The sequence below is a fragment of the Ammospiza nelsoni genome, chromosome 10 (assembly GCF_027579445.1).
Source record: "Ammospiza nelsoni isolate bAmmNel1 chromosome 10, bAmmNel1.pri, whole genome shotgun sequence".
Classification (NCBI taxonomy): domain Eukaryota; kingdom Metazoa; phylum Chordata; class Aves; order Passeriformes; family Passerellidae; genus Ammospiza; species Ammospiza nelsoni.
In genome coordinates this window covers 15,625,235-15,647,656 of record NC_080642.1, presented here as the reverse complement: position 1 = coordinate 15,647,656, position 22,422 = coordinate 15,625,235, and the positions used below count along the sequence as shown (strand labels likewise).

Sequence of the window (22,422 nt, the reverse complement as noted above, 5' to 3'; positions counted from 1 at the left end):
CATTGGCTCAAGAGAGGATTTTTCAGAACCTGTGTTGGCAGAAAAAACCCAAGGTTCTCCAAAGGAAGTTCTTCATTGTAACTGCACTGATTTTGCTTCACATTGTCTGACAGCGTTCCCTTCAGCACTGTAAATAAATCTACACCAAAAGTGTTAAAAGCCTCTTGAATACAACCAATGAGTTTTATACTATCTGAACTTTCTGCCTCCCCTGGAAGCTGCTAACATAACCAAAAATGCACAGGGAGCAACTGCTATATAAATTATCCTTCCAGGCTGATATCATCAATAATTTTGATCTTGTATATGAAAAATGTATGTCTCAGCATTTAATTTTTATTTCCAGTGTAGGTATTTTTGAACTCCCTACATGGTGCATTCTTTGAAGTCAGCCTTTCATGACTCAGAGGTTGTGTGCACTCTTTAGACACTGAAAAAATAACCGGGCAACAACTTTGTCCCAGCAGTCTGAAGATACCTTCTAAAAGTATGCAGTAGTTGCCTCTTTCCATGAACTTGAAGAAAAGTTGCATTTCTCTTTAACAGTCAATGGTATGGACAGGAGCTCAGTCTGCTGTATCATCAGAATCCCTCTTATCTAGTCTCCAAGTAAAAATGAAATAGCAAGTCCTTCCATTCACTCCCTCCCCACAGTTTTCCCCTTTTCCCCTAAAGCCTCCTCAGGTAATCCTACTGGTGCTACAGCTCTGTTCTCTCTTGTCAGAAGGACACTCTGTGGTCATTGTACATGTATTTTGCACCCAGGCCTCTCCTGGGTAGCACTGTGGGAAAGGCTTTGTGTCAGCACAGAGTGAGCTCCTTGTCCCCTCTCAGGTGGTCAGCAGTGCTTTCTAGTGACTGTACAGGTGTGGAGCAAACAAGGCCATCCCATCAGTGCCTCTCTGGGTCAGCCTGGAGAGCAGGCACAGGGCTCAGAGGGATTGACTTCTGCCGTGACTCCACTGCAGAAGCAAGGAAAGAGGTGACAGCTGAGGCCTGATTTATCATCTTGTGTCATTATTGCATCCTAATTACAGGTAAGGACAAACTGTGAAGTGTCTATGAAGATTTGGAGCAAGAAAGTGAGGGGAAAACGTACTGATCAACAGGTACTGACGTCATGGAGCTTTGCAGTCCTTCCACTTCCCTCCCCTGTTCTGACTGTTTTGTTTAAATATGACTAAAACAATTAAATGTAGTACTTCCAGTTGGTGTTAAGTAATACTGAAGGTACCAGAAAGGCTACATGAATCTGTGTTTATGATGAACTAATAATGTTTTAAGGTAAGAAGCAGTGTCCTTGCCACAGTTGTTTGTTCACATCATTTAAGTTAAACGAAGAGAAAAATATTTTTATCCTGAATTTATAATCTGGGTGAATAAATTTTATGCTAAATACAAAAAGTTGTTAAGAAATTGGAGACCACCAAGATTTGGGGTTGCTCAAAAAGTTATTTTTGAATAGGGTTGGTCCAAGTAAGTCGGAAAGCTGTTAAGATTCTTTTCAATAAAAATATTTCTTATCTGCCTCAAGAATTTCCATATACAAACAAGATAAAAGACTTAAAACAAACAAATGGGAATGAAAAACTCAGAGACCATTTTGTCCCCCAGGCGTGTCCTGAAGTCTGGAATTGGCCATTGTATTTTATTTCCTGGCTTTCAAAAAACCAAAGGACTGTCTTCAAAGTGAAGCTGTAGGGAGCCATATGGGTGGTTTTGGAAAAGTCATGTGTTGTTAAACACTGAGCGGGACTGTCTTGTATTGATCTATTGTCAACAACGTGGGCTATGAGATTGGCCAAATGAGAATCTGTTTACTGCTTCCCCCTATTGATGCTCTACAGCCATTTCAGCATAAGCTTGACTCAAATTTTTCATGCTATTAATGCATTATCTTCTCGTGCTTCCATATTGGTTTTCTCTTTTCAATGACATTTTTTCTTCTCTTTTTGATGAAATGCACATGCAAAGAAAGGCAGTGGAACTGATGCAGGGTGTGGGGCACGGCCTGGGGGGAGCAGCTGAGGGAGCAGGGGGTGTTTAGATGGGGAGGAGACTGGGGTGACACAATCACTTCCCAGCTCCCTGAAGGGAGGCTGTAGTGACCGCGGTGGGCCTCTTCTCCCGGGGAACAAGTGACAGGATGAGAGGAATGGCCTCAAGTTGTGCCAGGGTGTGGTTTAGACTGGATATTGAGAACTGCTCAGGGAATTGGTGGAATCACCATTCCTGGCAGTGTTCTACAGGCGTGTGGCCCTTGGGGACATGGTTCAGTGGTGAACATGGCAGTGCAGGGTTAATGGCTGGTCTCTATTGCAAGGCCTTCTGCAGCCTTAATGATTCTGTGATTCTAAACTGTATTTTCATAGTTGACCTTCAGTATCTCTTTTAAAAAATCAAACTGATTAGGTTTTTCTTTATTTATTTAAAAAAAAAAATTAATTAATCTTCGCTCTCTTTCCTTTGTAAGTAACTAGTCGCTTTCCGAAAAGCTTTCACACGTTGGCTACACGGTCACTATAGTAGCTCTTCGGCACTCCGAATTTTATGTGTGTATTTTAGCGCACTCCTTCCTAGATCCGCTCCTTTCCTCCCAGTGGCGCAGCCCCGAAGCCCTCTCAGCCCCGTACGGATGATGCAGTGCCCAGTGCCAGCACCGGGGCGTCAGCACTGACCGGGCTGCACGGCTACAGCAGCGCTACCGCCATGGCGGGCCCGGCCCCTCAGCCCCGCGCATGCGCCCCGGGCCGTTGCCATGGCTGCGGGCGGACGCGCGGGCCGGGCCGGCGGTGGCGGCGATGGCGCTGAGGCGGCTCCTGCTGCGCTACTTCCCGCCGGGTGCGGAGCGAGCGGGGCTGGGGGGCTCCGGGCGCTGCCGGCGGCTGTGCCGGGGCCGGAGGGCGGGAGCCTGCGGGTGTGGGGCGTGCGGCGGGGTGTGCGGGCTGCCTGTCATAGCGGGGCCCCTCAGCCCCTCAGCGGTGCACCCGCAGCCGGCCCGAGCGGAGCGGGGGTGCCCCGCTTGTCCCGGTGCCTGCCTGGGAGGCTGCAGCGGGGAGCGGCGCATCGCCCGTCGGGGCTGTAATCAGTGACTTACTGCGAAGTCAAAGCAGTCTCACTCGCATCACAGTAAGGAGTCTAAAAAGTCAACGGTGACTGTAGATGGCACGGGAAGAAAAAAGTACTTGTGTTTTTAAATGGCTGTTTAGCAAAAAAAGTTGCCGCTCTCTACAGCTACCTGAAAGGAGGTTGGAGCCAGGTGAGGGCCGGTCTTTTCTGCCAGGCAGCCAGTGAGAGGATGAGAGGATTGTTTTTAGCTGTGCCAAGGGAGGTTTAAATTGGATATTAGGAAGAAATTCTTCACAGAAACAGTGATCAGACCGGTGAGAGGGCTGCCCAGGGAGGTGGTGGAGTCATCATCACTGAGGTGTTTAAGGACTGGCACTCAGTGCCAGGGTTTGGTTGACAAGGTGGTGTTTGGTCCTGGGTTGGTTTTAATGATCTCAGAGGCCTTTTCCAACCTAGCTGATACTAATTCCTATTTTTATTCCTTCATTTTTAAATTTTCTGAGTGGAGCCATGCTTTGAAAAGCAGTGCTGCCAGACTGGCATGGTGTACCATGTACTCAGGTGACTCAGTGAAATTTCAGCCGTGAAACAAGCTGGAGACAGCCAGCTCGGGAAGTATATTAGAAAAAGGATCTTCTTTTCAAATTCAAAAACTCGCCCACTATCTGCCAATGGTTTGTGGCACAGGCTTTGTCTCAAGCTCGACAGAAATATCCACAAGCAATAATCATACATTACATGGATGGGTTACTTATTGCAGTGCCAACACATAAAGAAATGGAAGAAGCTCGTGGCAGTGTAGTCACAGAAGTGTGACTTTTCCTATGAACTTTGTGAAATGCAGAATGACACAGAAGTTAATCTAAGTTGTCTTTTCCCACAGAAAGTCAAGGAGCAGCTGAGCCCTTTATTAGCTATTTCAAAACAGGAAGCCATGTGGTTAAACATTTTAATACTCCAGTTCAGTGGATGTTGCAGAGGTGCCAGAGCAAACCTGGGAATGTAAAGTGTTTTAATGATTTTTGATACACTACTGCACTCAAGCCTTTGCAAATACTAGAATAAATATAAATAATAAGTTTTGTAAAATGTTTCCCAGACTTCTTGGGACACCAAACTACAGCAAGTATCTTGAAGACAGCTTCTTTAAAATTAATGCTGATGAAATGATACAAAAAGCTGTTGGAAAAAAGATCTTGTTCATTTCTAGAATAGAAGATAGCTCAGAAATAATATTATTTAATATTTTTTTCATATAAGCATATCAGATTTGTTCATCACCATGCTTACTGTCAGCAATAACAGCTAACCTCCTTCCAGCTCCAAGAACTGGAACTGGGTCTCCTGCAGTCAGTAGAGCTGTGAAAGTGGAAGTGCTGCTGTCTACAGCGCATGTTATAAAACTCCAGAAGTCTAATTATGACCTGTTTATCACTTGTTTTTAAAGGAATTATTTTGGAATATGTAGAAGGTGGTGAGTCAAAGACCAGATCAATAGATCTGCTGGATCTTAGACCTGAGTAAGTATGTTGTTTCTTCAGATAACAGCATTCTTTATCTTTTTATAGCATGTTCATGTACAACTCTATTTGACTGTGTTACACATAACTGAGATCAGCTATTAGGAGGAGCCTATGTGCCACGGTAGGAAGGGCTTCAGTAACAAAGTGCCACCATTAAATAAAGTTACCCAAATCCATGGAGTTTATTAGGCAGAAAGACATAAAGTAATGATTGTCTTAATACCAGCATTGACATGGAAGAGGCCTTGCATGTAAGCCTGTCAGTAGATAGTGTAAGCTGGATATGCAGGATGAAAAATCCCAATTTAAAAATTACTGAGTTTTGTCTACTTAGGACTGTCCAGTATAGTGCTGGGGGTAAAACCTACCAAGTCTCTTTGTAAAAGAAATAAGTTGTCTGGTGTTACTGAACAGGAGTATAAACACTGAGAGGATACTCTTTTATGATGTACTGGCTCCCATTTAGAAGTCTGATGCAGAAAATCCCGTTAGACTTGAATAATTCCCATACTAACAGAAATGCTTGGCTTTCTTGCTAAGCTGATTTAAGAGTGTATTGTGATTTGACTGCTGGGTATTGTCAACCCTTAGTTTCTCACAGAAAGCCAGAAATCAGTGGTTGTCTGATGGAATGGAAGGAGGATCCAGTTCCACAGGGCAGCTGTGGCCCCCTCACTGGGGGCTCCAGGGACATCAGTACACTGCAGCATGTGTAGTTACTGTCAAAACTAAGAGCTGTAAAAACAGCCATAGATTTCTAAAGCCACAGACAGAGATGAATTTAAGACTTTGCATACGTAATTTATTTTGTTACTACTTCATGGGCAATTTGTTTGGAATTTATGAAATTCCTGTATAATTCAGATATTTAAACTGACAGTTTGGGACACACATCTCCCATGCCTGATCCTCCATGGAAATCATTTGAAAAGATAAATTTCTTGCCAAGCTACAATTTTTAAAAGTTGAATTTTACTGTACAACTTCAGTAAGAGAGGGAAGGAAATATAAAAACCAAGAAAGATTTATTCTTATTTCTTTAGGCCTTTACAGAATGAGATAAATACATAACATTTAATTGCTTACTTCAATTTCTTGGCAAGTAAATAATATTCTTTGGTTTAAATTCATAATTGTTTCCAGAGGATGGAATGTGGTGGGTTTGAGGTATTTATTGAGTTTGTTTTTGTTCTTTTCTCATAATTAGCACAGATGTTACAGCCTTAGTAGAAGAAATCCAAAAAAGAGAACCTCTCATCACAGCTTCCTGCTTGGAACATATCATACATCTAGTGCAAAGATTGCAGGAGAAGCTAGGGGAAAAACAGAATCACAAATTCTCTCTTTTTAAGGTCAGAGGCATCTTTAAAATAATTTTGGGCATTTGTGGGGGTTTAAGTTGTGATACTGTGAGTATGTTTTACTGCTGTGTATTGTGCTGTATGACTGATTCCCTGGCACTTTTCAATCCTCTCTACACTTTTAGAGCAGCTGAGTCTGGCCTGTTTTTTCTGCCAGGAATTCCCCTAATAAAGCTGAGAGGTATAACTGTTCATAGATCTTGTTTAGCCAGGCTTAATAACTAGGGTGTGTTTTAGATGGAGAAAAATCAATCTTTTATTTGTTGAGTAAGAGTTTGTGGGCCAGCAACACCCATAGTTACATTTAAACAAAACCTGTAAATCGACCCCACGTAAATTAGCTGTTGGGAAAGCACCAAAATATATTCATACATGTGTCTACTTGTTCTTCATTTTGTGAAGATTGTGGGATTTATGCTATTATTTTATGGGGTTTTATGCTACATGCAGTTGTCATTACAAATCCTGGTTTTCATTGCTTTCTGTCATTACTGTTATCTTTAAATATTGATAAATTGATTTTCAGCTTACAGACCAGACTTGAAATATTTTTTTCAAACAAATAGGAATTTTAAGAACAATTATTACAGAGACCTTTCAGAGCTTCAAATCCAGGACTGAGTATGTCAGAAGAGAATAGGTTTAACTGTATTTAATTGTGGAAATGAAACTTTCTTTGAGATATTTCATGCTACAATCTGACATAGTTAAACGTTGTATCTTTATTGTGTCAGCAGATGGCAATGTGTAGCTATTAAAGTGTTGGTCAGTGCTGTGGCGTTTATTGTTACCTTAAATTAGAAGAGGAAAAGAAGTTTTGTGTTGGTTTGTTCAGCTATGAAACCCCTTACATGCTCCAAGGTATAACTTTGGTTCTTTTGACCAACAATACTCATCTGGGTGAATTCTGCAAAGAAAGATGTATTTAACCTTGGAAACAGAGCTATGTAGCAAGGCATCTTGAATTAAAAAAAGTTTCTCTTCCAAGTTATCCTCTCAACTGAGATAATGCCGTGCTTTTCAAAAGCTTTAGAAATTGTTTGTTCATCACAGAGACTGACAAATCTTCAAATGCTTGTTCAAACTTGAGTGTAAATAATGTATTTGTTCATTGTTGGGTGTAGTGCTGTGTCTGAGCTTCTGTATTTGGAAATAATAGAAGCAGGCAAATCCAATCAGTGCTAGATTATTTCCTTCACTCAAGAGTGGTTAGAAGTGTGTGAAAAAAACTTTTTTGTTGTTCAGTTTCATTTAAGGCTTCTAAATGAAATATGAGTACCAGGTCCTTCTGAGATACTAATAAAATAGAAGAGATGGGTGGGAGTGAGATTTTTCTTTTCCCTGAAAAAATGTTCCATGTGTGCATTGTTTGGAAAGGAATGGTTTTTATTCCTGTTGCACTGGAGTATAATCTGAAACAAGTGTATAAGTGTCATCTTTTTGTTATTTCCAGTGATTGTGGTGATGGTGGTGTGTTAGGTACCCTGCAGAGAAATTAAGTTTTATAGCAATTTCTCAGGTTTTAAACTATTCCATGGCATGGGATGATATAGTAATTTGCAGATTTTTATCTTAGGTACAGCTGTAGCAGATTTTGCAGAACTGAGGTATATTTTTTGTAATATTGCCTTAGGGTTTGATTATTGTATCATTTGCACAGGTAATTCTTGCTGGCTCAGAGTTCTGTGGATGAAGCAACAGCAGCACTGGGCATTGGAAGAACAGAATTACTCTCATAATCTGCAATTACATAAAAAACCATCTTGTTTTCCTCCCTTTTTTCATAATTTCAAAATAACTTTGTTGTTCAGAGCTGCTTGCATGTAGTCCCAAAACGTTATGGGTGAGATTTCCATAATAATATGCAGAAAGATATTGTGGCTTTTTTTTAAAAAACATAGTATTATTGTCATTTCCATATCTTGATTGCCCATTCCCGCTTGTGTAGCTGAAAGTACAACTTGTGTTGCTTTCTCTAGAGAGCAGAAATTGCTGTTTCTGTACCATAAAATGCATTTTCTGTTTCTCTCTCCCTCTCAGTCCTTCACTTATCAACTGTTATTTCCATTTTGATGAATCCCTACTCTTCTGAGTAGAAGATCTATGAGCCTTTCTCATTTTACTTTTGGAGACAGGCAGCTTGGAAAACTTGAGATAAGCAAAAAAAGTTGAAGCTCTGGTAATATGTCAGTGATTAAATCTCACTGTTCATAAACAGTTTCTTCTTCATTCTTACACTACAGAAAAGACCTAGTGAACCACTGGGGTATTTCAGTGTCCCTTTACTTCACTGTCAGCAATTGTGGTGATTTCCCAGTTTATGATTTTATTATGGTTTAGACTTGAGGAGAGGGCAGCTTCTAATAGGTGAAAATTATTCAAGTGCAAACTATGATTTACATAAGCCAGTTTATTCAAACACCAACCAGATTATGGTTTTTTTTGGTTCTTTTTAAAGTATCATGGCATGGTGACTTCCATTGCAGTATCTGAAACTATTTTCACCTCTGCTTAATAAACCATGTGTTACTATGGCTATGGGCTTGTTCACATGAATGATCCTGTGTGTCTGATTAAAGCATTGTTAGAAAACAACCTCCACAACTTACACAATCCATGCAGACATTAAAGTTGAAATTCTGTTTTGGAATTTTGTCTTGCTGAGTATCCTTGTTATGGTTTTGCACACCTTGTCATGACCTCATAAGACAGTGCTGTAACTTATATTGTTATAAGCTGTAGCTTATATTTCTTTTTTCTTCCTGTTTTGTACAACAAAGTCAAGTGCCAGCTGGAAGCATCTCACACCCTAAAAGTCTCAAATTTAACTGGATTTCTTGGTTCACTGGCTAAGGCTTAATATTAGTTGAGATTTCTTTAATCAGTGATCATATAGTCTTCATGGTCTCCTCTTTTGTTTTGCCCATTCAGCTCTGGTCTAGGGTTGTTTTGCTGGTCTTGGAGAAGGTGAAGAAAATGCAAACATTGGAAAAAACCAGTTCATTGAAATTAAGTATAAATTGAAATCAGTACTATATAACATCTTCAGTGGTAACCTGATGATTAATGTGGGATTTATTCTCCTCTAACAGGAGGAGGAGAAAAAATTAATCTATTGAATATTTTGAGCAATTTTGTTTATTTTTTTAGCTTCAAATGTTTTTCCTCTCACTGCCTCCACTTCTATTTCAGGTGCTTAGAACACACATATTGCCTCTGACTAATGTTGCATTTAACAAATCTGGTTCCCGGTAAGTTGTTTTTCAAAGTCAAAGTACCCAATCATTAATTGAAGTTTTGTACTTGTAAATTAAATGGTAAGGAAACTTCAGTGCTCTTATCTTGCTGCAGAAAGGATTCAGCTCTGCTGCTTATAAGCAGCTTTGGGCATAATTGGGGATTATATTTCAGGCCTCTGTGGAAAACCCATGGGAGATGCAAAAAAGTAGCAGGTGAGATTCAATTTATGTAATTTTTTTCTTCCAGAGTAATAGTCAGTTCACAATTACCATATTCCAGAAAGAAGCACCTTTATGGCCATTAACTAAATATTGCTAAAGCTGAATGAGTCTTTGACATAAACTCCTTTGGGAGTTTCACTGTAGTGAAAGTGTAACTTTCATGTTAATTGATTTCACTGTGGACATATGTCTTATCAGTTTTTCCTTCATGCCTTAAGAACAGCAGCATGCTTTCTAGCTAAAATACATTAAAGATTAGAGAAAATGTGGTTTTATGACTTAAATGTTAAAAAGAAAGAAGAAAAGGAACCTCTATGGTCATAAATCTGTATTTTTGAATACAGATTTGGGGTCTGAGACAATGCTAACTAAAATCTGTGGAAATAAATAATTTGGCAGTGCGTTGGGACCAGTAAGATATTTGCTGTATTCAGAAATGACTTTGTCTTTGCTTTAGCTTTATCACTGGAAGCTATGATAGAACCTGCAAACTGTGGGATACAGCATCAGGAGAAGAGCTGCATTCGCTGGAGGGACACAGAAACGTTGTCTATGCAATAGCTTTCAATAATCCTTATGGGTAAATAAATTTCCTCTGAGATTCTTCATAATTGCTAGTACTGTTATTTTATAAATACTCTAACTGAGAATAGACTCTTTTAAATTGAAAGAGTTCAACTTCTGAGTTTGTAGAGTTCAGCTGTCGCTAATCACTGTGGGATGACACTGTCATTATTTGTACAAGAGATCCATTCAAACATGCTTTCTGCTATCATTTTTTAAAATTAAATTTAGAAATTCTAACCAAAAATTTAATTAGGTATTCAATCTTGAAAAAAAATATAAATGAGTTAGTTGAATGTATCAAAACACAGTTTATTTCAGTAATATCTACATGACCAGATTGTGTTCTGAATGTCAATCATTCTCTTCTGCCTCCATGTAATTGTATGTGATGTGACAATCTGTGTTGCTTCAGTTAAGGAAAAAGAAGTGGATTTCTCCATTTGCCGTTACAAATTCAATATTATTTAGGACATTATTTAGAAATGTCACAGCTTTTGAGTAATTTTTGTAAAATCCACAAGGTGCTGCTGTGTGAACATCAGATATTAATTTTTGCACCTTTTGTTTTCTTCAGTAATTTTTTGCCCTAGGTTGGAATTGCTGCCTGTTAGGTGAAGGGAATTACATGTTAGCTACTGAAGTTTCATTGTCATTTGCTTCCTGAGGAAGCTGTCATGTGGGAAAAAACCATTTTTTCTGTAAAGTAAGATAAATTAATTCCTATTTTTCTGTTGAATCACATTATTGTCAGATGTCCTATTTACCAGTTGAACAATACACAATTACCATGTTAAAATATTTGTTCTTACACTATTTGCAACTTCATCTCTTTCTTCTATATGAAAAGGAAAACTTAGACCCTTTTGTGTCAGTGTCTTATATTCTGATCTAATTATTTGCTTTATAAAACCATTTAATGAAGTTCATTTTTCTGGCGTGGCGCAACTAATGACAAAAATCTGTGCAAAGATCAGTAACTAGACTGCAACATAACAGTGGAGAAGGAACATACAGTGAGACAAAACCTTAAGAGAACTTTGAACTGCTTTGGTATTAAAAATTTGATAAAACCCCTTTTTTTTTTCCTGCTAATCTTTAGGTTTTGGTACAGTGCCCTTTGGTACATTTTCTGGAGACTTCACTTTAGTCTTGCTCTAACTGCAGATAGTCACAACACTTCCACTGACTTCAGTGGGAGTAGAGTTCAACTTCTGAAATCTGGGTGAACTGCATATATAATTGTTGGTAAACAGGTGTTATCTGATTAAATAACTTCTTAATAAATCTGTACGTACAGCACAGCATCATTCCCTAAAGTAGGTCAGTCATCAGTTATGAACACTCCTGTGCTAATAGATAGGCACAGTAGCTCTCTTAGAAACTCCCTGTGTCTGCTCATTTTTTGCCTTGCTGTAACTTGTGTTTGTGAATTCCTGCTGCAGGATCTTGTAGTGTGGCAGCAAGCATCAAAGTGCATGGGAGCTTCCAAGGCTGGGTGTTGTTTCTCTGGATTCTGCTGTCTCTGGAGTCAGAGGGTTTTTCTACATAAAAATTATAGGATTTTTTTTTTCCTATCTAGTGACAAGATTGCCACTGGATCTTTTGATAAAACCTGCAAAGTGTGGAGTACAGAAACAGGAAAATGTTATCATACCTTCAGAGGACATAGTGCAGAAATAGTGAGTAGTGATGGGTATTTATTATTCCTTTGTGTTTCCTCACACTATCATTGATGACTGTGAGTTCTGACTCCCTGTGAGCCCCATGGAAGGCACAGTTTTTGTGGCACATCTATTCATACATCCAGGTCCTGTTAACATTTCTGCACTGCAAGGGAGGATAGTCTGACAGTTCTTGATATAGAATAAACCCCCATACACAGTTTGAAATGATATTGTTATTTTTACTTTGTTCTGATTTCCCTTGTTTGCTAAATGTTTAAACATGGAAAAATACCATAGCAACTGGAATTTTCACTTTATTTTACATACTTTTTGTTTGATCACATATCACAGGTTTTCCTAGCTATCTTGCATTGCCTCTCACATTTGCAGAACTAAATATACAAGAACATCATTGCTTGTGTTGTTGTCTTTCACACAGAGATCTGTACTTCATGTACAGAACCAATTGGAGCTGTAGGGGAACGAGTTTCTGAAATTTAAAATGTGTTAGCTGGGAATATGTGGGATGTTGAAATGTCAAAGATCTATGAAATTAAAACAGTTTAAGCTTAAAAATGCTTGGTTTCCTCTCCCATGCACTAGGACCCCAATCAGCAGCACCAAGTGCCTTGATGCACAACTTTCAGTTTGAAAGATCAGGGCAAAGCCACTAAAACTCTGAATTTCCATGATGAATGGGTTTTTTGTTTGTTTTTTTTTTTAACAGCTATACAATCACTATTCAATGAAATACTGCTCAAAATGATTTCTGAAAAAAACAATTTGAATTTAATTGTAGATTGAGAGGCTTTAACTAGAAAGAGATGAGAAAATAGTGGTTTACTATATTGGAATTTGGGGTTTGTTTCAGTGTGTTTTTGATTCTCTGGATGCTCTGAGTTACCCCTTACAATGGAGAGCATGTTTGCTTAGTGAGAAAGGCTGCAGTGGTATTACTTCCACAAATCAGTCAGGTAAATGTTTAAAGGTCTCTCCATTTTTTCTGACTTCTTTGGGGTTAGATTAGACCTGAACTGTTATGAGTTGTGCTGACAAGTAATTAGAAGGAGATAATTGCCAGCAGGAAATGATGTGTTTCTCTGAATCAGACCTGTTTCTGAAAAGCCATTATTGCATCTGATACATTGCTGCCAAGGGCATGCCCATAGTTACTCAGGATGAAAAAACTGAGCTGCTGCTTTCCTTTTTTCATGGCACCTGCTATTCTTTATTTGCAGAGCAATCACACTGAATAATTACAGAAAATGGGAGGGTGAATACACGGTTTTTTAATGTGAGAAATTAATTAAAGTAGTTATTGAGCTTTTATTCTTGCTTTTTCTTAACTATAATGTTGTGGCAAAGCCCTTGGCAAATGACATTGATAATGATACCTGGTAGGGTAGGAGTGTACAGAGTGTGTTTGTGGGTACACAGAACTGTTTGCATGATCTTTGCCCCAGTCTCATCAAGGAACAGACTGGACAGTAATTGGAGGATTTCAAAGAGAATTTTGAAATAAGGAAAACAAAGCATGTGCTTGCATGGAGTCCACTTGGTTTGAGTACTTATCCAGAATTATGTGGTAAGGATTTGTTGGAAGAATTCTGCAAGTTTTCTGTATGTCATAAAATATTATCAGACCTTTGTCTTATTTAAAAATATTAATCCTGACCCTTGTTTAGTTTATTTAGAAAATATATATGAATGGATTCCTTTAAACTTTTTCTATCCAATGTTTCTCGCTGCAGGTATGTTTGTCATTTAATCCTCAGAGCACACTGTTGGCAACTGGAAGCATGGACACCACTGCCAAATTATGGGATCTAGAGAAAGGAGAAGAAGTAGCCTCTTTAAATGTATGTTTGCATTTCTTATGTTTTCAGAGGTGTTCCTTACTTAGTTTTCCAGCTGAGATAAATAACAGTGTAACCATTCCAGCTGTTTCAAACCTTGCAGTTCTTTTACCAGATAGTCCCTTAGTAACTGCAGTTCCAAAACAGAATAAGAACACTGGAAGGGAATGAGAAAGCTGTGATGTTTTATGAGTCCTATTTATCAAAAGACAAATTTTCTCATTGCAGTGACATTACTGCTATAGATTAGAATCCCTTCCATTACTTGTTAAAACCTGCTGATCTACAGTCAGTTGTGTGCTCCTCTGTATGGAGAGGTAAACATGGGCAGAGGACAGCCATCCAGGTACCTCTAGATTGTCATCTCTCTTTGCTCTGCATGGCTTGCTGGCATTCCCCAGGGTCAGATTGGCCTCTGCTACTTCAGTGCATTTCTCTCACATAAATCCTAAGCCATATAGTGAATAAGCTTCCTGTTTAAGTGGTGTGCCTGAGTTTTTGCAGTTGCTGGGATATTGACTATTCCACAGTCAGGTAGATCTTTCTGTCAAAATTGTGGTATACTGGACAAGACAGTAAACAAAATAGTGATGAGTTATGGAAGGATTATGCTGCTGGTAAAAGACTACATATTAAACTATATTAATGGAAAAGTAATAATTTGTATTCTCATACTCCTTTTAAAAAATTCTCTTAGGGGCACTCAGCAGAAATTATTGCTCTGTCTTTCAATACCACTGGAGACAGGATCATCACTGGCTCCTTTGACCATACAGTGGCAGTATGGGATGTTGGCACTGGCAGGTACTACAGCAGTAATAAATATAATTTTACTTTGCATGATTTCAGGACAAACTAAATAGAAAATGTTGAGCTACATCTTACAGAGCTTGTATTTAATTTAGAGTATATGTTCTTTGGTCTTGTAATTTGTTACTACTGTTCTCTTTGTTCTTTTGAAAAGGAATGCTGCTTATGAAATGCTTTTATATGTATTCTTTGTTTCAAATTTCTGTCTATCTTATGAGTACTAAAGAGGTGGAAAGACTGGACTGACCCTGACCCTAGAGGGTGTATTTTTTCCTTCTCACCATCCTTTGTCAATATAAATTTACAATGTGTTCTCTTTTGACTGTAGAGAACAAAATCTCTTGATTGAGATGCCAACAAATAATAATGCAGCAGGTAAATATTAACTTGCATAATACTGACAAATTCACTTGTTTTTTCAGTGGGAAACTCAGTGTAAGTAAATTAATAAAATGATCAGCCTGATTATTGACAAAGTAATTTATGAAGATAACCATTCTATTTTGTTTACAGAGGTTGTGCTTTTTCTTTTTTTGAGAGAAAGGGGAATATCTCTGAAATTTATATATAAAAGGAAGGTGTGTATATAGTGATATCTTGGGATAACAGACAATATATATAAAAGTGAGACTAAGTGTGTGATTTATAAGTAGTGTACACACAGTGTATCATTAAAGTCTTGATCCTATAATCTTTGAGCTGATTCAACACCAACACTCATTCAGCAAATTGACCTTTGAATTCAACTTCCTTCAGCCTGATGTTCTTGCAAGTATTTTTGTGTGAAAACAACTTTTTCCAGCTTATTGTCTGAGCCTGCTGTGAAATCAAAGTCTGGGGACTTTCATGTTGCTTTTTTCTATGAAATCAATATGGACTTCACATCAGGACCATTACCAGCAATGTAAAGGAGCAGATTCTCACTGGCAGCTCTGGTGATTAGCTAGTGGGCAATAGAACTGTTCCCAGGCCAGCAGTCAGCCTTTCAGATGGCACCTGGGCATGAATACATTTAGGAATAATGGAAAGTTGCAGTCAGAAAGACTGCCAGCAAATCATAATTTGCTGTTGACAGATTCAGGTAGATTTGCAAAAATCTTGTAGGTGAGATTTTGTGTGCTTGTTTTTCACCATGTGAGTCACATGAGGTGTACAGCTTTCCAAATTTGAGTTTCTTCTGATTTTGCTGGCTGATGCTGCTGAGCACGTGTGTTCCTGAGTTTTATTCTGGGTAGGGGCCCTGAACTGCCCTGAGGGAAATTGATGTAGGCACAGGAAATCTGAACAAAGTTTGAGATTCTCTTCATAAAATACTATGATTTAGAAGAAAAAAAGGGTGAAGGGGGGAAACATACTTTTGTAATCCAGGTCTGTATTTCCATGGCAGATACAGCCCATTGTAGTTCAGGTGAAGGTGTCTGCAGAGCTTCATTTGGCAAATCAACAGCCTGGTCCTGTATCTTTTGGGTCAGGGTGCTGGATACCAGCATGTGAGAGAGAAGCAGTTTCTCATTTGCAATTGTAGTCAAATACTAGAGCATCCATAGATCAAATTTCACTTGGAAACTGAAGGCTAAGGAAATGCTGTCTTGACTAAAGTTGATTGCTTTTAATAAAGAACTTAAATGGAATTTTTTATGGCACTTCATAAGTCTTTCTTCTGTGTTCTTTCTATCTGATAATGGCTTCTCTGAGATCTTCTCCACATTGCTATTTATTCTGTTTATTGATCAGATTTTTATGTCAAAACTTGAAGGCCTCACTACCTTCTTGAAAATTAGAAGTTTAAGTTTTCAGCTTTTAAATTAATACTTTTTTTTATGTATTACTAGGTATTTGGGCATTAGGTATTACAGTAACAGCAGTCTTGATGACCAAATGATATGTTTACAAAATTAAGTTTTCTTCTGTTATCAGCTTCTCGATTTTTTGTTTTACTTTAAAAAAATCAACACAATTACAACAGTGTAGACCTCACAGTGTTAGAAACTAAAAGGAGTAATTCTGTAAAATGCTAAGAAGGTAATCAAGTTTTTGTTGTTATAAAAAATAGCAAATTCAAATGCTCAGGAAATTTTCTTTACTGTTCATTAAGCACATATATTAATTTAGCTACTCTTATATATCTTGTGCAATGAATAAAAACATTTTAATCACTTAAACTAATTTAGTTGTTTTTCTAGTCATTATTTTATCTGTTATTTACAGTCTGCTTCTATTAATGATGCAGTGATACTAGCATTGTGATAATAACCCAATTTGCTAATCCTTTAATAGATGTATATCTCAATTAATCTTTTTTAGGCTTTGTTGCCTTACAGGCCATTAAATAGGAAGCAGTATTGGCTAATTGTAACCTCTCTACTCAGATAAAGCTGAATAATTTAATGGGACTTATATTGCTAGTCTTGTGCAGCAAGAAGATGAGGATTAATGAGGATTAGAAATCATATTTCAGTTGGGCTGTCATTTGCCTGTTATTTGGGAACATGCTCGCATTAAGTACCTGATTAACTTCCATTTGATCTTCAGTGGATTTTATAAAAGGTTTAGATTATATGGAGTTTTAAAGATGTACTGTTTTTACAGTTCATAGAAGTAGGATAATGGGAGAGTAATGTGGAAAAACTTGCTGTACTTGCTTAGCGTGTAGATGAATACAAGGAATCTGTTGCTGGTACTGAAAATCATCACATTTCACTGGAAATACATTCACTAAAATATTTTTGAAAGAGAAGGGAGGAAATTTCCATTTTATTTTTTACTGCCTCTACGAATGGTGAAGACTTGACACCTTAACTATACCATTCTCTAAACTTATAATTTATATGTGTATATAAAAATATACTCTATAAATGTAAATGATAATTTAAAGTATTTTTTTTGGTAGGTTGCTACATACTTTAATAGGTCACCGAGGAGAGATTAGCAGTGCCCAGTTCAACTGGGACTGTTCTCTCATTGTCACTGGATCAATGGACAAAACATGCATGGTAAGCTGGTTGAGTAGGTAGTGAATACAGTTACTTGACATATAAAATGTATCTTTTTTAAAATTAGGAACATCATTTTAAAGTAGTACATATAATGAATTAGAGAATTTACAACTAAATGTAAAACCTATAATCTTACTAATTTCAGTGAAGTCTAGTTAAGTCTTGTTTAATCAATGCACTGAACTAAAAAATGTACAGAACTTCATTATGGTAACTAAAGAATGACTCATTATTGATTTGTATTCAGCTTTCGTGTTATTGCATGTCAAACATCAGAAAGGGCCTCTACAAATTGCTTTATCAATCAGCTAGATATCTATAAAGTAAATTAGTAAATTCCAAAGCAGCAATGCAGTGTCCCTGTTTGTGTGTGCAGCTGTGGGATGCAGTGACAGGGACACACATAGCGACGCTGGCAGGGCACAGCAAGGAGGTGCTGGACGTGTGCTTTGACTATGCCGGGCAGCGCATTGCAACGGCCTCTGCTGATGGTGAGTGAGGGGAACTGCTGGGACCTGCAGCACCAAACACCTCTGTCCTACATCAATGAGGGGAACTGCAGCACCAAACACCTCTGTCCTTCATCAGGGAGGGGAACTGCTGGGAACTGCAACACCAAACACCTCTGTCCTTCATCAGGGAGGGGCCTGCCTCTGCTGGGGAACTGCAACACCAAACACCTCTGTCCTTCATCAGGGAGGGGCCTGCCTCTGCTGGGCAGCACCGAGCACCTCTGTCCTTTCCCTTTGGCTCTGCTTTGAATGTAGTGATTTATTAAAAATATGGATATTGATCTAGTACCAATATCCAACTGTGATGGACCAAGACTCTCTAACAGTTTAAAGTTAGAAAGTGTGTGTTTATTGTGGGATAGCTCCCAAATACACACTGCAATTTACAGGTGATTACAGAGTGCTTTTATCCATACAAGTATTGAATACCCCTACTGCAAATGCATATTCATAACTTTAGTACATCCCATTCCCCACTTCGTATGGTAATTAGTTCAAAAGCTGTTATGCATGCGTAGTTTGTTCCTTGAAATGGGTTGGTGGTCCCTTTCATGGGGAGGGGTCCCAAAATGAGGAAGTAAATGAAGTCTTCCTCGTTCTGACCTTTCTACCTTTTCAATGCAAATACGACAAATGAACCCTTGGTAGAACTCCCATTCCTGTCTTCAACTGGTTTCAGAACAGAGGAGGCCTCAATTGTCTTATGTTCCTGAAAGCTATTTATCAGTTTCTATATTCTTCATAATAAACCCAGCTAACCAAACATTATGTTGACAAGCAATCAATTATTAGTTAACTACTAACTCTTAACTTCATCAAGGCCTACCCATTTATTTTGATTTTCTCCAATAAAGCTAATCTCTAACTAAAACCTCAGCTCCACTAAAATCCCTAAATTCTTTAAAGTTTGTCTCATTAGCTTGATGAAGAGGAGGGCGTGATTCAAAACTGTCGATTGAGCAATGTTTGTTGCATTACAGAAATTGGGCATTCAACTTTAAAAGTTTTCTCCAGTGACAAAATTCTTATTTTCATACTTCAATCAACTCAACTTTTGTCTTTACCCTTTAACTTCAAACTTGGAAGGAAATATTTCATTGTGGCTGGAAATACATTTTAAATGCGTACATAAATACCTTTTGAGGGGGTTGATATGGTGGCTCAGATTTAGGCTTAAATGTAAAATATAGTTGGAATTTTACTGGTGGTTTTACTAGCAGGCTTTTCTAATGCACAGCAAAGGAATACACAATAAAGTGGTAGTGAAAGAAGCAATTTTATTTTTGTTATTGGCATGCAGAAGTTTTGCATGTTTATTATTTGTCTAGGAATCATAATAAATAGTTTTCTGTATTCACCTGCTCAGTTATTTATATTATACTGCATAATGACAATACTGTATTAGTTTTAGATACACAATTCCAGAAACAGGCTACCGTACTGGATGGGGAGGACTATTTGGATCTATTTTCCTGTTCTTGCTAGATTAAGAGAAAAGCCAATGTAAAAAAGATTCCTGATATTTAATAAATATCTTATTAAATATAATTAATAGATTATTAAATAATGAGCTATAATAAAAGCTTTATAAATATATTGTACAGGCATTCTGAAATAATGGGCTTCGGTAAGCTGTGTTCTATGTGGACCTTTGTATTTGTATGTTAGGAATTTTCCAGGAGAATGCATTTCTGGTCAGGAAAGGAAGTCAGTCTTTCCCACCCAGATTACAGATTCTTTTCAACATACTTTACCCCTGGAGGAAACTCTGTGAAGTTTGCCTTCTATTTCTTCCAAAATTAAAACTGAGGATGAGTTCCTTCTGACCTTATTCAAATGTTCTTACTGAAATGGGTGCTTAAGCATAACAATCACATATGGCTCCTACTGCAACAGGGTCAGCAAGAGTCTACAATGCAGGAACAAAACAGTGCATTGCAAAGCTAGAAGGGCATGAAGATGAAATTTCAAAGGTAAGTTGTGTGTGGTTTGCACCTTTTTTTCTTTGACTATGTGTGACATCCAATCCAGCAATTATTCCATGATGCAGGAATACTGTTAATCATTATACCACCACATTCTTTAAGATTGATAGGTCTGGCTATGAAGTTATCTTTTCTGAAAGAACATTTCTTTTAGCTAAAAGCTATCAGACAATGATTGTTTACCAATTTCCCACTTCTGAGCTAAGACAATACTGGGTGTGCTGCTCCTTAAGCAATTTTGAATTGTATGATAAACTAGTATTGTCTGCTTAGTGCTCAAAAATGTACCTGATTATCTGGAAATCCATGCAGTTACGGCAGTGAATGTTTAACAAATATGGAGACTTACTATAAAATTAATTTTTTCCAGTGCAGATTCTGATGCTGCAGAGATGTATGTTATTTAACGTAGAACTCTATAAAATATGTATAAATTTTACATTGGAATAATGATAACATCTAAATAAAGTTGCTATTTGGAAGTTGTGTTCCTCTAGTAAGGTCATGGTATATAAGGCCTTTGTAAATAGACAAAGTTTTCAGCCACAGAAGTTTGCCAACATGACTCTAGTGGAATACTAGCCTTGACTTTAGCTAAAAAACTGAATGCAAGATTGCTGCTTTCTGTTTTCATCCCTCAATCACTTTGATATGCTTCTTTCTCTCGCATACTGACTGCTGAATAACATAACTCATTTCTGTATTTTTAAAGGTGTGTTTCAATCCTAAAGGCAATTGCATACTAACAGCCAGCTCTGATAAAACAGCTCGGCTCTGGGATGCTGCTACTGGGCACTGCCTTCAGGTATTAGAGGGTCATGCTGATGAGATCTTCTCCTGTGCCTTTAACTACAAAGGTGATACAATCATTACAGGTAACTAATATATTCTATTTTTCTTTCCTTTTTTTTAAAAGACATCTGAAATCTTTTTATGGCAAAACAAAAATAGTCTGAAATTTTTCCTGGGGCCAAATGCAGGTACCAGCAGTGACTTACAATATAGTCAAGAAAATCTAGAACTTCACTTTAGAACTGAGATTTGAGAATGTGGCCATGAACAAATTTGTGCAAAGGCATGGGCATGCCCTCCCATCTCTCCAGTGGGCACATACCAGCACCAGAGCAGTGGCTAAGCCATTTTCTCACAATGCATTGCTATGAGGGAGGTGGAGTTGAACAAAAGGCAAAGGAAGCATGCCTTTGGTGTATTTGGTACTGAACTCTGATCAGGTGTCCTTCATTTCAGTCATGGGATGCAGGATGATCTCAGCTGAAAGTATTGCCCTAGATTCTGCTGCCTGTTGCTAGTTGTAGAGAAAAAATATTTATGTGTCTCCTGGGTACATTGTTGATGTAGGTATTAACATGAATAGATAGACTGTGCACCTAAATGATCCTTCACAATGTGTGTTCATTACTAGGGAGCAAGGATAACTCCTGTAGAATCTGGCACTGACAGAAGAAAAGGATCCAGTTTGATGTGTGCCTGCCTACTGTGTGAGTTTCAGAGTCAATAAACTCAGCCTTTCAGATCCGTTTTATTTTATTCTCTTTGTTCACCTTCTGTTGAAGTAGAAGAGTTATCTAGATTTGATAGGTTTGGCTTAGATATGGCATCACAGAACTGCAGAGGTTGGAGGGGGACCACTGGAGGTGATCCAGCACAACAGCCTGCCCTGCTCAGAGCCCTGGCATCCAACCAGGCTGCCCAGGACTGGCGTGGGTTTGAGTATCTCCAAGGATGAAGACTCCACAGTTTCACTACACAACCTGCTTAGTATTTGATTACTTGCATAATAAAGAAGAAAAGTAGTGTTTTTTCCCCTCTTGTGTTTTCCTTATTTTTCAATTAGTGCATGTTGCCTCTTCACTGAGTAGCACTGAGAAGAATCTGGTCTGTTATTTCAGTCACCAGAGAGAAATCACGATCAGTGAGAATGAATGCATGGGATAGCTCAGTTTCTTTGTGTATGATTTTTAACTTGGAATCTTTTTAATAAAAAAGCCCAGAGCATTATAGTAATTTCAGTTGTGGAAGGAGTGTTGGTACATGCTTGTTTTGAGGACTTTTGTATTACTTTTTTTGTGTGTGTAATAAAATACTGAATTAAAATGCCAGTTTGCTTTTTGTAATGCAATGCCTCATTCATATTCCTGGCAAAAGCCAGCAGCCATTTATGAACTGCCTTGCTGTTAACTATTGCATGTCTGCTGCAGTTAAACTCCCCTCTCATACTTGCCCACATCTTTCCAGTCAATCTAGTCCTTTATGCTCAGTCCTCATTCTCCTATTTTGAGCAGAGGTAAAAAAAAAAATAAATTTATATTAGTGGTGATTTAAACTTGGAATCCTGGCCCGGTGTTTAAGTCCAGCAAGAAGAAACTCTGCTTGCCAAAGATTGGAATCCAAGGAAACAGACATAAACGGAGAAGTGGATGAGAAACACCTGCAAGTCATTTACTAGCCTGCAATGAGCTTTTCGCCAGGCTTTCCTCTCCCAGAAATTGCCAATAGGTTTCAACTGTGCAGAGCTTGCTCCACTTCTTGAGAGCACCTGGAAGGGCAGTTGCTCCTTGCAGGCATAAGTGAAGGAGTAGAACTGGCTGGTGTCCTCC

General features: G+C 38.2%; 1 protein-coding gene across 1 annotated transcript; it reads left to right on the top strand.

Moving 5' to 3' along the window:
- Positions 1-3,620: 3,620 nt before the first annotated feature.
- DAW1 (dynein assembly factor with WD repeats 1) lies at positions 3,621-21,919 on the top strand. The gene is made up of 13 exons (XM_059478873.1): positions 3,621-3,630; positions 4,517-4,589; positions 5,800-5,944; positions 9,146-9,204; positions 9,872-9,994; positions 11,561-11,660; positions 13,397-13,504; positions 14,199-14,305; positions 17,202-17,304; positions 17,684-17,798; positions 19,716-19,792; positions 20,517-20,679; positions 21,228-21,919. Exons 1-13 carry the CDS (start codon positions 3,621-3,623, stop codon positions 21,260-21,262), a joined length of 1,218 nt encoding a protein of 405 aa, XP_059334856.1. The 3' UTR covers positions 21,263-21,919.
- Positions 21,920-22,422: the final 503 nt, after the last annotated feature.